Source organism: Cynocephalus volans, chromosome 12 (assembly GCF_027409185.1).
Source record: "Cynocephalus volans isolate mCynVol1 chromosome 12, mCynVol1.pri, whole genome shotgun sequence".
In the NCBI taxonomy this organism is placed as follows: domain Eukaryota; kingdom Metazoa; phylum Chordata; class Mammalia; order Dermoptera; family Cynocephalidae; genus Cynocephalus; species Cynocephalus volans.
Genome location: NC_084471.1, coordinates 36,621,953 through 36,642,520, shown reverse-complemented (window position 1 = coordinate 36,642,520; position 20,568 = coordinate 36,621,953). Strand labels below are relative to the sequence as shown.

Below are 20,568 nucleotides of genomic sequence, written 5' to 3'. Positions count from 1 at the left end.
TCTGCAATAAATAGGTGACAAGTCAATATTTTGATGTTTGAATAAATTCGGAAAATATTTGGCTAACACACCATTGGTAGACTATGGGCCTTTGATCACATCCATCCCACTGCCTGTTTTTATATGGTCCATGAACTAAGTATGTTTTTCACATTTTTAGATGTTCTAAAAAATCAAAAGGAGATTAATTATTTTATGATTCATGAAAATTATGTGATTCAAATTTCAGAGTCCATAAAATTTTATTGAAATATAGCCAGGCTCATTTGTTTACATGTTGTCTATGGCTGTTTTCACACTGCAATGACAAAGTTAAATAGTTGGGAGAGAGCTCTTAAGGCTCACAAACCCTAAAATATTACTATATGGCTCTTTACAGAGCCATACAGAAAAAGTTTGCCAAGCCACAGATAAACACTGTGAAATAGTTTCTTTTCTTTAGGAATTTTGTCAGCATTTAATATGCCATTGTCATACCATAAAACACTAAAAGAAGAGAAAGGATTCTAGTAAATAGTATTTCCTAAATTTATTTGACCTTCTTGGCACAATACCTCACAAAATTCATGATTTGCATGAAACATTTCAGCTATTTTCTTTACTATATGAAATGAAACATGTCATGTTTTTTCACAAGCCACCAGTATTTGTTTTTAAGAACATACATTGGGGAATGCACAGCCTCTTCAATAAATGGTGTTGGGAAAACTGTACATCCATGTGTGGAAGAATGAAACTAGACCTGTACCTCTCGCCATATACTCCAATCAAGTCAAAATGGATTAAGGACTTAAATACAAGACCCTAAAGTATATCACTCCTATAAGAAAACATAAGAGAAACACTCCAAGAAGTAGGACTGGGCAAAGACTTTATGAATAAGACTCCAAAAGCACAAGCAACTAAAGAAAAAATAAACAAATGGGATTATATCAAACTAAAAAGTGTCTGCACAGCAAAGGAAACAATCCAACAGAGCGGAAAAACAACCTATGGAAAGGGAGAAAAAATTTGCAAACTATACATCTGACAAGGGATTAATATCCAGAATATACAAGGAACTCAAACAATTTAACAGTAAAAAAGAAAATCTGATTAAAAAGTGGGCAAAGGAGCTAATAGACATTTCTCAAAGGAAGACATCCAAATGGCCAGCAGATACATGAAAAAGTGTTCAACATCACTAAGCATCAGGGAAATGCATTTTATTTTTATTTTTTTATTTTATTTTTTACTTTGTTATATTTTCATTTATTCTATTACCTATGTATCTTCATGTGAATGTGTTTTTTTTTTTTAATTTTATTTTGTCGATATACATTGTAGCTGATTATTGCTCCCCATCACCAAAACCTCCCTCCCTTCTCCCTCCCCCCCTCCCCCCCAACAATGTCCTTTCTGTTTGCTTGTTGTATCAACTTCAAATAATTGTGGTTGTTATATCTTCTTCCCCCCCCCCTGGTTTGTGTGTGTGTGTGTGTGTATGTGTGTGTGTGAATTTATATATTAATTTTTAGCTCCCTCCAATAAGTGAGAACATGTGGTATTTCTCTTTCTGTGCCTGACTTGTTTCACTTAATATAAATGCATTTTAAAAGCACACTAAGATATCATTTCCCCCCAGTCAGACTGGCCATTATCAAAAAGGCAGAGAATAACAAAAGCTGGTGAGAATGCAGAGAAAGGGGAACTCCTACACTGTTGGCAGGACTGTAAATTAGTACAGCCTTTATGGAAAAGAGTATGGTGGTTTCTAAAACAACTACAAATAGGACTACCATACGATCCAGCAATTCCACTGCTGGGTATATGCCCAAAGGAATGGAAATCATCATGTCGAAGAGATACCTGCACTCCCATGTTTTTCACAGCTCTGTTTACAATAGCCAAGATGTGGAACCAACTGTCCATCACAGGACAACTTGATAAGGAAAATGTGGTATATATACACTATAGAATAGTACTCAGCCATTAAAAAGAATGAACAAAATTATGTTAAGTGAAATAAGCCAGTAACAGAAATACAGCATGTTCTCACTCACAAGAGGGAGCTAAATAATAAGTAAAAGGAAGGAAGGAAAGAAGGAAGGAAGGAAGGAAGGAAGGAAGGAAGGAAGGAAGGAAGGAAGGAAGGAAGGAAAGAAAGAAACAATCACAATATGTTGAACTTTCAAAAGGATAGAACAGAACTGTGGTTATGAGAAGTGGGAAAGGAAGAGGAGTAAGACATTAGTGAGAAATTGCTTAAGGGTCAAAAAGAATGATTTTACATTCTGTAAAGATGAATATACTAATTACTCTGATTTGATCATCACATATAATATACAGTTATTGATATTCAACTCTGTGCCCCACGAATATGTACAATCAATGTTTCAATAAATAAAAGAAATTAAAATAATATTTTTCACATGTAAACAAAACATGACTATATATAATTCTATAAAATGTGCTGATGGGTTATCTAATATAAAGCATTACAAGTTTGAAAGAAAACATGTTGAATAACAATCTAGGAAAGAGTTGCAGGTCTTCCTTAAGTTGTAAGAGTTGTTTAAGTTATTTTTAGTAAGTTCCAAAGCGTGATATGTGCCTCACTTGTTCAGACTTTGAAAGCTACATTGACCATTTAATACTATTTTAAGTTTCTTTGGCTATTTTCTGTACATAAGAAATGATTACCTCAGGAAAACTGAAGGTATTTTATGTAAAGCAAATATAAGAAATAGAAATAGCAATGTTAAATGACAATTTCAATTGTTTTTCTTTAAAGTGCACACACACGTACAAACACACAAAATAAAGTTTAAGTAAAATTACAATGAATGAAACAGGCAAATGGTGAGGAAATTCTGGCCCTCAAGCTAACTCTGGTTAGTTTTACCCAGTGTGGGGCAAATGCCCTCTGAAGTAGCATTTTTTGGATGACAGCACTGCAGTCCTAGGGAGAAATAAACACAGAACCTTGACATAAATAACACAGATCTTTCCTTAGGTCACTAAGAAAATTTGAATCATTGTTTTGATAGATGAAGCATGAAAAGTAGTGCTACAAAAATAGCTCACTCCAAACTCAAACCATTAATATTTTTCTTGAAATAGTTCAAATATTGAAGTATTTCAGAAAATTAGTTGTTCTATGAAAAATAAGGACAAGCAAAAATTAATAAGTAAAAACTAAAATTTTAAATTTTTAATTAAAAGATAACATAATTCTTTCCTTGAACTTTTTGAAGTGCCTTTGTATATTGACTAGTTTTATGTTCTACTAATGCCAGTTTAATTTTCTATGAAGTAATACTACAAACAGCCATGCAGGATAAGAAAAACCCTAGACATTCCACAACTACAGGGTAGCTATAGAATAGAATTCCCATAAGCAGAGAAAAGGGAAGAGGATGTGTAAAAAATGTGTGTTGGAGACTACTGGGAGTTAAGTAAACTAATCTCATAGTTCCGATTCTGGAAATTGATTATAATCAAAATGTAAATATTTAACATGTAGTATTTACCAGATGAAATGCTGAGAAAATATCTAATCTCATTGGAAATTCTACTGTTTACTTTCCAGTGTTACCTGTACCTGTCAAATACCTAAAGTTTCTCTGCAGACTTGATTTTGTACAGAAATATTTCAAACCAACAAAGTATATTTATTAAGAAGAAAATTACCTAGCCTGAGTGTTCTGTTTAATGACAGCTATAGCTATTTCAATTATTAGCATTAGTTTTCCTTTCGGCAGCCAAATCCATAATTGATTTTGCCTTTTAGTGGAAGCTATTTCCTAATGATGGTGATTTTAAACTTCTATCTTCCTGCAGCCACCTACTCTTTCCCCTGTGCATGTATTCTGAGATACATTGGCATATTTGAATGAAACTAGAAATATGCAAGAATTTGAGTTATCCAGTAGGATAGTTAAAAACATGAGGTGAAGCTCCTTTATCCCTTGTTTTCATTTTCTGAACCTACTCTATAATAAAATGCAATAAATTGCAATTTCCACTTGGAAGCTTCCTCTAAAATAATTAAGTCTTCACATTAACCACAAATAAATTACCTAACGAGCAGTAACGAATTAATACCCTGTAGAAACAAGTATGTACCAGGGCCTGCCATGTCATTTTGTTAAGAAAAAAAAGAGACTTGAAAACATTATTAAGAGAAAAACACCAGTCATCTCTATCAAAAGTAATGCATGTCCACTTTTCTTCCCAAGGTTTTAAACTTATTAATATTCTCTGAATTTTACTGTTTCCACGTCCTCTAGGAGTTAACTTCATAATTTATCCCTCCTTATACTCTTTTATCTTCTGTCTTTCCCTATGGTCTTTTCTGCTATCTTGTCACATTGTAACAACCTCCATTCGACCCCATGTTCCTCTCAACTATCTTTTTTTCAGAAACTCAAATAGCAATCCTTAGTCACTCTCTTTAGTTCATCACTTTCCAGCAACTCTTCAACCCACCACAAAGAGATTTCTACCCCACCCCCACCCCCAATTCGCACATTTCTTCTTAGGGTTACCAGGAATCTCCTAACTGCAAGCTCAATAGCCATTTTCAGAACTGATCTGACCTGAGCTCGTTGTAACATGATGCATTGTGACCTCTTCCTCCCGTTCTTGGAACTCTCCACTCCTTGACTTCTAAGATGCAACTCTCATGTGGTTCTTTTCTTTCTTTCTTTCTTTCTTTTTTTTTTAGGTACTTTTCTAGCTTCTCCTTCCCAATTCCCACATGGACCTTGCTTCTTGCACATATTCGATTGATATATGTATCATGTAAAATAAGATTCACAATTTGCAACTCCCCTCATCAAGGAAAGGAGCCTATTTCTTCATGCCTTGAATACACCTTGGGACTTGCTATGACCAAAAGAATGTGGCAAAACCCATGTTGTGTATATTCTGGAGTCCAGGCTTCAACTAGACCTGAAGCTCCTGCTTTCTTCCTTTTGGAACGATGTCCTGAGACTATTTGTTTGATGAAAAAGCCTGAGGTGAAAGATTGTATGGAGAGAGAGAGAGAGAGAGAGACCCAGCATCTCAGTTGTCCCCCCCACCACTGAACAAAGCCCTCAGCCAACAAGCTACTCATGAGAGAGCCTGGGAGAAACCAGCAGGACAACCACCCTTGCCAACCCATAGAACCATGAAAAACAATAAATTGTTTTCAGCCACTAATTTGGGGGGGGTGTTTTATGATGCAGTAAGTGATAACTGATACAGTTGGCATCCCCAAGTTTTCTATGACTTATTTCTTCTCTCATTATATGCATTCTTCTGGGTGACTGTGGTAATAGTCACAACACTATCAACCAATTGCATGATGATGGTTCCCAAATCTAATTATTTTGCCCTGAGCACTAGACCCATATTCTCAACTTCTTTCTTTGTTGCATCTTTACCTGATATTTATATTTGCATAACCCACAGGCACCTCAAATTTGACCCATCAAAATGAATTCATCATCTTCTCCTCTCATATCCCACTATTCCCCCATCTTACTGAATAGAATTACTATCCCCCATCCTGTCTCCCAAGCTGGTAAACTCGAATCTCCCTAAACCCTTTCCTCTGTCTCTTTCATCCCCCTTCAACAGCCATTATGTCCGTTTCACCTTTTCTACTAAATGTCCCAAATATCTACCCTCATATCCATCATCACTACTACAATTCAGACAACTGTTTTACTATATATTACTGTAACAAGCTATTACATATGTATTATTATAAAATCTTGTCCCCTTTGCATTTGTGCCCATAATATCACCACAATCTTTTTTAAAACTGCAAATTTGGTTTTGTACCTTCTTTAATTGAAGTGTCTAAATGATTCCTAAGTCTTTTATTTTAACTCTCTCTCTCTCTCTCTCCCCCCCCCCTCCTGCTCCTAGGATTCTTTCCTTGATCTGACTCCTCCAAGTCATAGCCAAGCATTCTTTAACATGTACATTGAGCTAGTCTTTCCTATCTTCTTGCTGGCCTCTGACAGATCTAATATGAGAACATCCTGCTGTCATAAATACCACACAACTGATTGCTATTCGGAATTGAACTGCAACTGCCACCATGCTTCTATTTCGACTCTGGGCTTCTCCATAGCCTGTTTCCTTGTCCTGAAACACCTTTTCTTCCCAATGTCCATCTGATTAATTCTTACTCAGCTTCAAATGCTGCTTCCGCTAGGAAAATTCTCTGACCTTCTCTGAACAACTCCATTCCCACAAACCCAGAAAAATATAGGTGTCCATTCTTGATGCTTCTACAGAAACTAGTATACACTCAATAATGAATTTTCTACCTTGCATAATGCTTGCTCATTTGCAAGTTTGACAGTCAGTTCCTGGACTGAATCTTTCACCTCTGAAGCCTAAATGCATAACATAGTGTTAAATGCTTCTTTTGTGAGTGACTTAAAGGGGGGTGGTGAGGAGGTACATGAAGCAAATTTCTCAATCAGTAACCTAGACCAGGGGTTTGAAAAATAGGAATAGGTAATTATAAGTGTCTCACCATCTATTTTTATAAGTTTTATTGAAACAGCCATGCCCATTTCATTCATTATACATTGTCTATGGCTGTTTTCACACTACAGTGACAGAGTAAATAGTTGAGATGGTGATATTAGCCCAGGAAAATCTAAGAAATTTATTATGTGGCCTTTGACACAAAAAAGTTTGCCAACCTCTGACCTAGATAATTTACCTGCATCAAAAACCAGGACTTTATTTATTTAAATAATAAAACATTTCTTGAACTTCAGTATCTACACAGTAATCTTTGCAAGGTTCTCTAGGAGATAAAAAGGTTAAAAATAATGTGACCTTTACACAGTAGAAACGTACAATCTAGTGGAAATAATGGCCACCTTGGAAGCAATTTCAAACAAAGGTAATGATTAAAGGATCGTTAAAATGATGGCTGTTTCACATGGATTGAGTGGGATTAACATAAGATTAGTCAACCTGAAGGCTCTGACTGGGAAACCAGTGTGTTTTGCCTTTAAAGCCCCACTCCAGGTGCAGTGTAGTCCATATTAATCAGCCCTACATGCACATCAGGAGGGATGAGAGTAGGTTGGATGAAAGGCAGCTTTCACAGTCCCATCTCAGGTGCATCGTGTCCAAACACCAGGTGTTTGGAGGTGGAATATTTGGAAACATTCAAATGACACTTAGAGTTTTTTGCTCTTCACCCTAATATTCTTTCCTTCCAAAAATTATACTTGCTATTTTTTCCATTCTTTATGGTGACACACCTATATTCCCAGTTTCTCAGCACCAAAATTGCAGTTATCACTGATGCTTTTTTCCATCCTGACACTGCCCCCATCCATTGAAAGTTGGATTCCTATAAATTCTGCCTCAATGATGACTCTTACATCTATTTTCTTCTTTTTATGTAAGAGCTCTCTTTAACTTTCCCCTAGCTGGCCCACTTATATTCTTTCTCTACTCCCTCCAATATTTTCTATATATTTCTTCCAGGTTAATTTTTAAGTTGCATGATAATCATGTCATTTTCTTGTCCATGGCCCTGTTATGATTCCTATAGCAAAATTAAATTAAATTAAATTTTAAAAAGTAAAATAATCTGTTTGGCCTTCCACAAACCACACTGATATTATTGTGTCAAGCACTTTGCCTTTCTTTCTGTTTCTTCTTTACTTACAATGTTTTTTTCTCATGTTCTTATATTCAAATCTTGCCTCTCATTTAGGGTCCAGCTGAGCTGCTGTTTTGTGAATCCCACAGAAGGGTACTGCTCTCTCCTTGTCACCTAACATACCACTTTATATCTAGTCCTGAGCTTCTGGCACCGATAGCCTACTGAACACTTCCACTTGGATATTTAATTAGTGTCAGAAACTTAACAAGGCTGAGCCAGAATCATTAATCTTCCACACATTTCCCCCCATATCTGCTCTTCTGCAATGTCTCCCTTTCCGTTGTTGGCCCCACCACTCACAGTTGTTCAGAACAAAAACTTTGCAATCATCCTTCATTTGTCCCTCGCCATTACAGTTCCCATAAGTTCTCCTTCCAAAGCGTATCCATTTTTCACCTTTTTTTCTTCTCTTCATTCATCACACTGGTCATCATCTATTGCTGAGACTACTGCAGTAACTTCTCAACTGGATTTCCTCATTCCAGTCTTTGTCCTCCTACAGTTACCTCTCCTTACAGCAGCCAGGTTTATCCATGGAAGCTAAGAAGGTTAATTGCATATAAATTGATAGTAGAAAGGTGATTACCAGAGGCTGGGGAAGGGAGGTTGGCAGTGGGGAGGGGAGTGAGAGGTTGGTTAATGGATACAAAATTACAGGTAGATAGGAGGGATGAGATCTGGTGTTCTACAGCACTGTAAGGAGACTATAACTAACAACAATTTATTACCAATTTTCAATTCACTAGAAGAGAGGACTTTGAATGTTCCCAAAACAAAAAAATGATGAATTTTTCAGGTAAAGGAGAAAAAAAAAAAAAGATCAATGTTTGCCAGGGTTTCAGGGGAGGAGGGAGGGAGGAAAAGAGGAAGGAATGGATGGGGGAGCACAGAGGATTTTTAGGGCAGTGAAACTATTCTGTGTGATACTGTAATATGCATATTGTATACTGTAATATATTGTAATATGCATTTTGTCATACTGTAATATGACATTATGCATGTGAAAAAACCATGAACCATACAACACAAAGAATGAACAGTAATGTAAACTTCAGTTAATAATAATGTATCAATGTTGGTTCAAAAATAGTAACAAATGTATCACACTAATGTAAGATGTTAATAATAAAAGAAACTGTGTGGGGAGGGCTGTGTGAACTGTCTGTATTTATTGCTCAATTTTTCTAATTTTCCTGTAAACCTAAAACTGCAATAAAAATAAAGTCTGTTACTTAAAATAAAACAGAAGATCGTATAATTCTCTTGCGTAACACCTGTCAATGGATTTCCCTTGCATTTAAGGTACATCCCTTAATATTATCCCCGAATTCCTAAGTTATCATACCCTCATCTGGGTCCTCAACTGCATCCCCTACTGACAGAGCCCTTATTCACTGGTCTTTCTTCTGTTCTTCCACAACTCCCAGCCCTATCCCATCTCAGTGACATTATACTTTGTTTCATCTGCCTAAAACAGTCATTTTTTTCAGAGCCTTACATTCCTGATCACTTTTGTTCATTCAAGTCAACTCAAAAGTCTTCTCTTCCCAGGCCACTCTACAATCCTCATTACAGCACTCTGGTATCTTTTCTTGTAGCAAAAATCATGACCTGAAATTTCTTATTCATTAACTGTTTATGTATATATAGTCTGTCTGACTAGTACACTATACACTCAATGAAAGTAGAAACCTTGACTATCTTTCTCACTATTTTATTCTCAACTCCTAGAATAACATGTGGCACATATTGCAAGGTAAGTAAATATTTGTTGTTAAACATATGAAATTTATTATGACACTTTAAAATTCCTTCTTTATAATTTAGCTATTTATGTATGTGTTGTGTGTCTGTTAATCAGCAAGTTACATAAAAACATGATTCATGTCTGATTTACCATTAATCTTTTATAATGCAACCCAAAGTGGGCGGTTTATTTAATATATCTGGGTTTTCTAAAATTATCAAAGAACCATCATCTTGGGTCACAGTAAGGGAAATATGTGTGTAGATTGCAAATCTGACAGAGTGGGATAGCTCATGCATGTTTCCTTTTTAGATTCTTTCCTTTTTACCTACTTCCAGATAAAAAAGCAATGCTATAGTACACACAGAATATGTAAAGTATTATCTTGCACAAGCAACCATTTTACTTAATTCACTAAATTGTGATTACAGCAAATTTTCCTAACTAAAAGTAGAACCACTAAAAATGATCAACATTTTTCTAAAAAGTAATTTATTCTAAGACTTATGACTATTACTCATAATTCAAGGAAGAATTTTCACTCCTAGAGTAGAAGAACAGACTGTCAAGAAACAAATGTGAGTACTTAGTGGTCTACTGCTGTTGTATGTGTAGCTTTCTGCACTATTAAAAAAGATGGAACCTCAAAGGTCCACTATAACTTAAGTGCTTTTTTTATAATTGTGTACGGCTCTTTTCTTCATATGAGAATGTATTTATTATATTTCTACTCCATGGAAATATTCATGGTTTTTCAATAGCATCTCTCACAGCTTCCAGCAAATGTGAGGTATTATGTGCAGAGCTAAATGTAGGTACACTCAGGCTCTACTATGGGAGACCATGGACTCCCCAAACTAATTCTCTCCTACCAAATGCTGTTTCCTCAGTTAACCACAACTGCAGGAAATTCCAGTGGGATTCAAAGAGGTCAGAGTAAATAAGGAGCCTTAAAGTAACTGCAGGTATTTGAGGAGGCCTTGAAACATCCTAGTCATTGGTTGAGAACAACATACACCATGGGATAGCTCAATAAGCCTCAGACAGAAAGCTTCAATCAATTATACACCATAATTTGTGTACTGAAGTTGGATCACTATCTGCATTAATGGAATTAAAATTTAAAAGACTCATAAAATGGTAGAATGACTCAATTTCATGATCTGATATACTGACTAATATGATTAGAATAAACGACAGTCAACTACAGTTGACTGCTGTTATATAAACACATCCTTAACATTTTTTAAACATTTCCATTGTAAATTCAACTGTAAAATACTGTTTTCTACCAACACAGCCAAGATTATGGATTCTTGCCAAACTTGACCATATTGCTGCTTGCTTTTGAATTCTTCTCTTTTGATTATCCTATCTGAGTCAGTCTTAGCTTTGTGTGATTCAGCCCCCTCCTACATCTTTTGTATATTTTATTGTGTTCCCTTCTCTTGTCCAAGCCTGTCACCGTGGGAGTTTAATAAATGCTACCTAATTATGATGATGCTCTTTTTATTTTACCTTACTTCCATTTATTCCTCTCTTATATAGTTCTACTTAGAGTCAATCAACAACATTTATTGAGCATCTGCTCTACAGAGGAACAACATTCCTCAACTTGAGATTATACTCTCATTTTCTTAATTGTGTCATAGAGATCGTAATTTCGTCTATCCTGTCAAAGATAGTTTCCCATGGAAGAGTGATTAAAAAAAAAAAAAGTTCATGCATGAGCTATTTAACTGTAGTGCTGTTTTCTCAATTAGGAATTTAATCTCTTAGGAATGGGGTTGTGTTTTTGCATGTCTGGTACAGTACCAAATACAGAGTTTACCAGTCCTAAAAAACATAAAATAGAAAGACAGCTACTCACTCATATATCTGCACTGCTCAATGTAGCACCGTGCTTAGCAAATAGTAAATGCTCAACAATTATTATATATTGCATTTATAGACCAATCACATCTTTTTATAAGTGGAAATAAACATATTTGACTTTTGCTATAATGTTACTCTTCTTGGTGGAGATTATGTAGCAATGCATCATGTTTTAGGTAAAATAAAATCACAAAAAAATCCCTTTTTTTTGTAATTCTGTTTTTTAAATTATCTTGAAAAGGTTAACAAGCAGTACTATAAAATTAAATTCTACTCTGCAGAGAATATTTTAGAATTATAGAAGCTTAGACCTGAAAGGGATGTTAAGTATCTAATTCAAGCTCTAATTCTTTAAGATAAAGATAAATCTAAAATATTATAATTATAGATCCTTTTTTATCAAAACTGTACAAAGACCCATAAGGAAATATCTCAAACTATGCTGTGCTATGTATTACAACATCATTAATGTTCTCAAAATTTGCCTCAAAAGAGGCATGAGAAAGAAACCTAAAGTCTGTCAGAATTCAAGTATTTTATTAACATCCAAAGATAGTTCTGTACCATATTTGTAGACTCATTTCCAACTATAATCATTAATTTATAATCGATCTCTATATATCTCAGGGGGAGAGAAATCAGCGGTGGTGCATAAATTCTAGTGAGTCAAGGTTAGGATTTCAAAGGCCAAAATATCACATCACATTTAAGTACTAAAACTTTAGATATATATTATAGCATTTTGAATTTAACAGGCCTGAACAATGAGTGAATATTTATTGAGCTTTTATTATGTCCTAGGACTAACTATGCTAAGATTTTTATGGATAATCAGATTTAACCCCAACACTTGATGGTTTAGTATCACCTCTATTTTAAAGATGAGAAAACTAAGTCGTAAATAGACCATACAGGGTAAAGGTTTAGAGCATGGATTCAAATCCTGTCTCTGCCATTTATTAACTGCTGCACTGCCCTGTGTCTTAGTTGCTTCATATGTAAAATGGGAATAATAGTAGTACTTTCTTCACAGCATTATTTTATGTATTAAGTGAGTTGATTTGTGTGAAATGCTTAGAACAGTACCTGACACATAGTAAGTGTTATAAGAAGTGTTAGCAGAGGTGAATTTACCCTGAGGCTAGTGAAGCTTAAGCTTCCAGGACTACCTCATTTGCACAGTCATCTTCGGAGGGCCCAGAATGACCTTAGCAATTTTTAAAATTTATACTTGCATATTAGTTTATTTAAAGAGTATTCCCCACCACACACACATACTCTGTAAAATCTGAATTTGCCCTTACATATTATTATTATTGTTGCTGTATTAAAAGATTAAATATTTGCTCCAGGGCACACATTTAGTAATGACATAGCTGGGATATGTTCTAAAATCTGTGTGACTAGAAAGCTGGAACTCTTGGCAAAATATTTTTTGTCTATTTCTAGCACTTTCCCTTTGTCTCATAAACTGTAATAATCTCATATAAAGAGCATAAATCCTCCTTTCATGTGAGAAAAAAAAATATTACCCACTCATATTTCCTTCTTATCTCAAAAGAAAGAGGGATGCTCCACATTCAGCAGTGGGGTCTATAATAGCCATCCACTATCATCTGCCAAATCTCATTCATGTACATACATGGTTGCATTCATGGGGCATGAGGGATAAGACCATCGCTAGAGAAGGAGTAATGCTACTCCTTGATTTGTTTTTCTCCTGGTAGCCTGGTAAAGGTCTCTCATAACATCTATTTGTCAGATATAGCCCTTCACCATTTGTAAGCAAGGAGCAGTTAAGCCTAGGGACAGGGATGATGAGAGGTCAACCTTTTATTTATGGATTCATTCTTTAATTTGCTTATGCATTCATTCAGCAAAAGTGTACCGACCTACTACTCTGATCCAGGAACCATATGGTGACCAGCTGTATTTGGAGGGTATATGCTGAATCCCTTAATTCAATCAATCGATATTTATTAAGCACCTATCCACTGATTATCTAGAAAGACACAAGACAGGTAAGGCCATTGCTCTGATTGGCATATAGTCAATGAGAACTTTTTATAGAAATCTTGTCACCTTATTTAAAAAAAACAAAGGGCATTTTAGCCTGCAGATATAAACCTTTGAGGATAATTTTCCTTGTTTGTCAGCACATTTAACAGCCATTGATCATTCCTATTCTTGGAATATTTTGCTTATCACTGCCAATGCTAAACATCTTCCTAAGTCTCTATTCCATTCACATAGAGTAATTAGTTTGTATTTGGGTGACTACTTGTAATTGCTTTTGATTATATCCAACAAATGCATAAACATTTTCTAGAAGGTGTAGTATTACAACAGGCTCCACAGGAATAGAATCACAATCTATTAAAAAGTAGTAAATAACTCATAAGAAATCATGTTATGTTTTGTTAATGCTGTGTTTGGATGCCTTGAAAACTCCTTAAGCAAATATACGTTAAAGAACGTTAGAACACAGAAGTATGCCGAGCTTTTTCCTTTGACGTATACACGGGGCAGACATTACAAGGTCTCATTTTCTAAATCCAGTATGTTAGAAACAATGAAATTCCCTGTCAAGGACTGGTATCCATAAACCAGTACACATGAAAAGAGGTAATAAACATTCTTACTTCAACTTTCTTTTCATTTTCAGAACAAAAATCAAAAGAACAGTACACACAATAGCTATACTTTTGTGAATTATTTAGAGCTATCATCAGATTTCCTTGAACTACATACAATCAAATAACATCAATCTTTCTAAGCTATGTAGTTCAGCTAATAAAGATATTACCTAAATAAAGTTATTATCCAGCTTCAAACTTTTTAAAACTTTTTTTCCCAAAAAATCCATTTAAGAACTTCTCACCTTGACATGTATCACACATTGGTATGGAACACAGTACATCTTACGTAGTAGAATTTAGGCCGGCTTAGGTTTTTTGTGTGTGACAATTCAGGTTTTAACCTGGAGCTCAATTTCATCCCTGCCAATGCTTTCAGAGTATTTTTGCCAGGGAGACAGCATTCCAGTCATTGTTCCTAATGGGCTATTTGCTGCCAATTAATGACTACTTAAATTATCAGGAATCATTAGGAAAAATCTCTTTCAGGAACTCCTGAGAACTATGAACATTTACATACTCAAATATCTGGCATTTCTCAATCCGATTTTGGGAACATTTCAAATCTTTTTGTAAGGATACACAAAATAGTACATGATAATTTTCCACTTTGCAGAATTCATAAATTGCTGTACTTCTAATCATAGAGAGAAAACACTCTTCTTGCCAACATCTTTCACCATAATCATAGAACTTGATGCTTCCTTCTGATGAAGCAGTCAGTGTATGATTTACTTATGGCTTCAATATAATGTACCTGGTTTTAAAAAAACTGGCCAGATATGTTCTAATTTGATTCAAAAGTAAATTTTAATGCAAATTTTATGCACAATTATAAAATAATAGAACTGTAATACATCTAAAATCTTTATTAAAAGTACTTTTTTTGGAGCCTTTTAATTTTAGGTTAGTTAATAATTCAAGGACGTCTGGTACGTATTGTGATAGCTAGACATACACCGATATTTTTACGAGAAGTCAAGGGAAAGGCAAGAAAAATCAAATAGTACATAATACTAATAAAGGCCTTTTAAACTGGACTAGATCATCTTTTCATCCATTAATTTCCTTTTATTTTACAATTCACCTACATGAACTATTCTGACTTCATACTTCTGACAAATATATAGAACACTGCTTTACCATGGCATTTTTTTTTGCTTCTAGCAAGGTCTAATAAAAGTTCCAATTCTCTACTCTAAATTTTATTAATTAAAATAACAAGAAGTCATGTCTAACAACCAAGTATTCCAAAAAGCTTTATAGTTACATTCTAGTTTTCTGAACTTTTAGAAAAGTTCCTAATTGCTATTTTAACACATTAACTTTTAAAATAATCGTTACGTTAAAAGATACCTTATAAAGATAGTCATATGCACAAATGAAACCTATGTGAATACCTAAAAAAAGGCTAATAATCTAAATTTAATTACTGAATGTCCATATGAATATCAAATGAATCAGTGTTTCATTATTTAATTCCTTGGCTTTTATGTGAGAAATAATGACTGCTTAGTGACTTTTAGAAAACATTTTTAGAAACTTAAATATTTGATTCAATAGTTTGTTGAAAAGTATCTAGGCTGTTCAACATATTTATTCATGTTGAACAACAATCTGACTAAGAAGATATACATCAATTTGGGGGATTTAATCACAAACATTCTATTATTCTGAAAGCAAAGTAAACATCCATCTCCTAAAACCAAAAGGACCTCTGAAAACTGCACTCTTCCATTTAAACATTACAGGGCCAGCCCATGGCTCACTTGGAAGAGCATAGTGCTGACAACACCAAGTCAAGGGTTAAGATCCCCTTACCGGTCATCTCTAAAATAAATAAATAAATAAATAAATAAATAATAAACATTACTACAATTATAAAATTTAAAACGATTAACTCTGATTATAGACATAAAGAATTTTAGATTTATGTGAAAGTATGAAATAAAAAGCCTAAAATATTTGTATGCTCAAATATAATTATTTTGTGGCCATGTATTTTTCTCAAAGTTCTTGAAGATCATTCCTAAATATTTAAATTAAATGCTTCCTAAAATTTAGAAAAAAAATCTGATAGTGTAGAATTAGTTTGGTGTTCAAATTAACATAATTATTCAACTCCTTAGGTTTTGGATTATATCAAATGTCAACCAATCCTTTAAAAATTATTCACTTTTACATAATACCATCTGGCATCACATGATAAATAGAGAATAAAATAATCAGTATGTTTCTAGTTTGAGTACAAATTAAAATTTTTAGCTCACAAGATTAAATAAAGAACTATATTGCAGGTCCACCACATGCCAGGCACTTTCTAAGCAGGAAGACATAATGGTGTCTAGACAGATAAAGCCCTGCCCTCTCCAACTTTATAGATTGTGTATTCTAAAAGTTTTTATGCCTCATACTTTGAGGTTTCCTTTGCATCCCACTAGTCTCTAAAACTCTCAAATATCCATTTGTTATGAGAAAAATTCCAGAACTATCTCATGAGGTTCAATCTGGGGTGATTAAATATCTCCCCAAGAGTGAACAAAAAAATGAAAAGATAATCAGAGACTAGCATGAAAAAAAATTTAGTGAACCAACTATCTCAAAATTTTATGAGTTCAAATTCTCAATATTCTTTCTAGCAATTCGTATTTTTTCTGCTGATAAAGACAAAATTATGCTCAAGTAGTTCTTTTTGCTAAGTTACAAATCACAAGGCTTACAGATGTATACCTCAAGTTCATCCATTACCTTCTACGAGGAATTTTCTTATATATTTGAGGAAAGTATTGACTCTTATCAGGTAACTATCTTATCATCAATCACATTTTCTGTAAAAGGATGAATCACTCATCATTTCAAAAAAGATATTTGTTTTCTGTATGTGAAAATGGGATTATTCAAACCATTATGGAACCTGACAAATGAAAAGGTAAACATACTCAAGTCACTAATTTTCACCTGTAGTTTGACCTCTGAGAAGGTAAAAACAAAGAAAAAACAAAAACAAAACATAAAGGAAGACAAAATGAAAGACCTCATTTAAAGCAATAATAAGTAACTGAACGAAATACATTAATTCTATTTTAATACACCATGTGATTTATTCACTGCCTAATTTGAAATACCCATACTTTTAAGTCCTCAGCCACTTCTATGATTTAAATTTTACTTAAGAATCAAAAAAATACAAATTTATAAAGGGAAGCACTCAATTATTGGGGCAACTTACCCTTACTATTGCTACCATTGTCAAAACACTCGCATTCATAATAAATCATCACCTTCAGGAACAGCATTCCATTTTCTCAGAGAAACTTGAAACACTATTAAACTCCTTTTTTTTTTATTGTTCTTTCCATCTTTTCATAATTTTTCACAAAAATGACGTATTAAAAAAAATGTTTGTATATTCACCACCTTGAATGAAAGCTAATTTTAAGGGTAGAGTGGATGGTGCAAGTGGCAAAACTGATGAACAGAAGTGGAGAATATCCTTCCCTCAGGGAAACTCACAGGGGTGCATGCAAAGTTTTATTGCAGTGTTATTTGGTGGAACAATAACAGAATTCTTTAATTACTAAACAAGACAAAACAAACAAACAAGCACACTCTAACTACAGGGGTTGTATGACAGAAATACAACTTGCTTTATAAAACCATATACTTTTCCAAAGTAATTTTTTAAAATATATTTTTATGACATTTAAACAAATGCCAACATGCTGCTGTAAAAATAGTGCTACAGAAATCATTTGAAAAACAGGATTTATTGCGGGGAGGCTTTTCTGGAATTTTAAAAAATAAATTGTCACCATTAAAACTAACCTATTTTTGATAACAATCACTAACATTTAAAAAATACTCACCACTTTATTTTAACACAGATAGTTTCGCTAATTTTCATAAATACCATTTTTGTAATATGTTACCATGTTATTAGCAAATAAAATTGGTTTAGAAAGTTTCACAGTATTTATTATGGTTATTTTATTTTTTTAAGGAAATTTAGTCAAATAAGTCATGAATACATTGAGAATGAGTTAAAAACAGAATTTTTGAAGTAGACTTTTGTGCACAAAATAGTGTGGAGATTTACTTTAATGTATCATTCTATACTGTCATGCAGACACTTTAAAATAATTATATCATTTCCTACCATGTAATTGTATCCTTTTAAATTTACACTAAGCAAATTATGACAAGTATAAACTGGCATGACTGAGAGAAGAGTGGTGGAAAACCCCCTATGCCAAAACAAATATATTAAAAAACTAAAGCCTATGTCTAAAATTATCCTCGCTTTTTTGGCATAAAAATGTAACATTTGAGGTATAAATTAAAATATTTAAAAGAACTGAAACACACTACTGGCTCAAGAAGAATGTGTGTTTGTGTGTGTGTGTGTGTGTGTGTGTGTGTGTGTGTGTGTGTGTGTGTGTGTGTGTGTGTGTGTGTGTGTGTGTGTGTGTTTTAAGTACATTTATTTATACTATGGGCAATGCAGGCTTGAAATACCAAAATTAAATCAAAGTAAAACAGTAATAATAAGGATTAAGGCGGACACCTGCTTAAATCCCCTTTTAGTGCTTAAAACCACCTAAGTTCTCATAGGTTTTCCAAAGAATCAGTTCACAAAGTTTCTCCACAGAGTATTTACACTTTGGGAACTTTCCAGGTTTCAGGAATGTCCCCTTCTCAGGGGCGCCAAAGCATTGTTTCCGGAATGTATCAGCAAATGCGTTTTTCATTCTAATTAGTGGCTAAAAATTCTAGTTATATCTTCATCAAAATTTTAACCCTTTCTGTAATATTATAAACTTCTGTTTAAAGCAAAATGACACTTGTCATCGGAATACACAGGGCGACAAAAAGAGAAATTCTTGGTTATGTTAATTGTGGAACCAGGACTGGTCAAGAAGGAAAAAGGAGTCAAAAACAATCATTCTTTATTTTCTGTGATCCTTGCACTGGCCACTGTCATCATCAATACTGGAACAATATTCTTACCATTTGGGTATTCATATTAGACATAACTCCGTAGGGCTTTGTCCCCCCAAAGCATATTTCATCATAATCTAACTGCAACAAGACACATACTTTTATATGTAGGGTCCCTAGTGCAAACACACACACACACACACACACTCACACACACACACACACACACACACACACACACACACACACACACACACACACACGACTTTACCTGTTTTTATGCCGAGTCTTTAGAAAGTTTCTTCCAAAGGGAGCCATGGTCTGCCGGGCAAGCAAATAACAGGGACCGTGTCTCAAAATGATCTGGGGGTGGGGGTGGGGGTATCTGGATGTCTAGGGCGAGAGGAGGAAGGCTGGAAGCTTCCTCCTCCTCTCCTCAGATGTTCCTGGCTTTGAGCTCATTAGCAGCCGGCTGAGAGAGTTGCTGGAAGTTGTGCAACTGCTGCTTAACTTTGAACTGAGGGATTGTTGTGGCTACTGCACCTTTGGAGACCTGCCCAGCTTCAGCCTCGAATAAGGCGTTTGGAAGCAGGAAAAGAAAAAAAAAAAAAAAAAGGGAGAGGAAGGGAGGAGGACTCTATTGTGTTCTGTTGTTATTTGCAGACCAGCTAAACTTTAAGAACTGCCAACCCCACAGGCATGGTAATACCCATGGAATGAGAATTCCATTCGAATTGGAAACTCCCCCCACCCACCCCCGCTTTACACGTCCAACTCCACACAAGTTGAACTGAACACACATAAAAGAATTAAAAGTAAACAGCCCCCACGTCCCAGGCAACTCCAGCCTGTGAAAAGTAATCTGATCATGGCAAACACGACTGAGGGCCAAGAACTGTTTGCCTACCGATTCGACATAAAAATCCCCAGCCCAGGTGTCAGTGCTTTAAATATGTTAAGCAGGAGACAAGCTGGAGACCCGATCCGGGTGGACTCACAGACCGCTTGGGATTTCAAGGCCCTGAGTTCATGATCCTAGGAGCTTCCTCCAACTCCCCTCCACCACGCTCTCAAGTTCATCTTCAAAAGTGGAAGGACCTTAAGCACCAAAGGGCTCCAGGGCTGGCTGATCGCACCTCGCCGTGGGAGCCAGCTGGGGTTCTGTGTCAGGCTCCCGCAGCATTTAAGCGACCCCCTCATCGTTGGAACTGAGCCAGCCTTTAAGGCCCTGAGAGTTTCGGAGAGTTAGAGAGGACGCACCTAGAGTAGCTCAGGGAACTCCAGGTGTGCAGTGGAGGGCGCGGGGTGGGTGGGCTTCACCTGGTCCCACGAGAACTCGAAGCTTCCTAGGCAGCCGGGACCGAGCTGCGCGAGGGGACGCGGGTGCAGGCGGCCCCGCGAAGTGCAAGCCCAGTGCCAGAGATGCGACGCCGTGGGAGAGCGCTGTCCGGGGGGCGAGGGCCTGGGAATTGTGCCAGGACATTTCTTCTAGGATTTCGCCCGCCCAGACACCCGCCCCCCCATTCCGCCACGCTTCTAAGGTTTGGTTTACGCGGCAGTCACTGAGAAAGAGAGGAAAAGAAACCAGTGGATTGTGGGTCCCACGCTTCAGGCTCCTGGGGCTCTGGGCCTTGACATAGAACATGAGTGGCTTACACTTTCTTTGGGAGCCCCCACTCCCAACGACAGCACACCAA

The 20,568-nt window shown here is 35.5% G+C and overlaps 1 protein-coding gene across 1 annotated transcript in view; it reads right to left on the bottom strand.

Moving 5' to 3' along the window:
• RASSF9 (Ras association domain family member 9) overlaps positions 1-19,189 on the bottom strand; it is a 33,965-nt gene extending 14,776 nt beyond the window's left edge. The window contains exon 1 of the mRNA XM_063115647.1: positions 19,143-19,189. Within this exon, the coding sequence (XP_062971717.1) occupies positions 19,143-19,189 (47 nt within the window). The remainder of the gene's footprint in view (positions 1-19,142) is intronic.
• Positions 19,190-20,568: the final 1,379 nt, after the last annotated feature.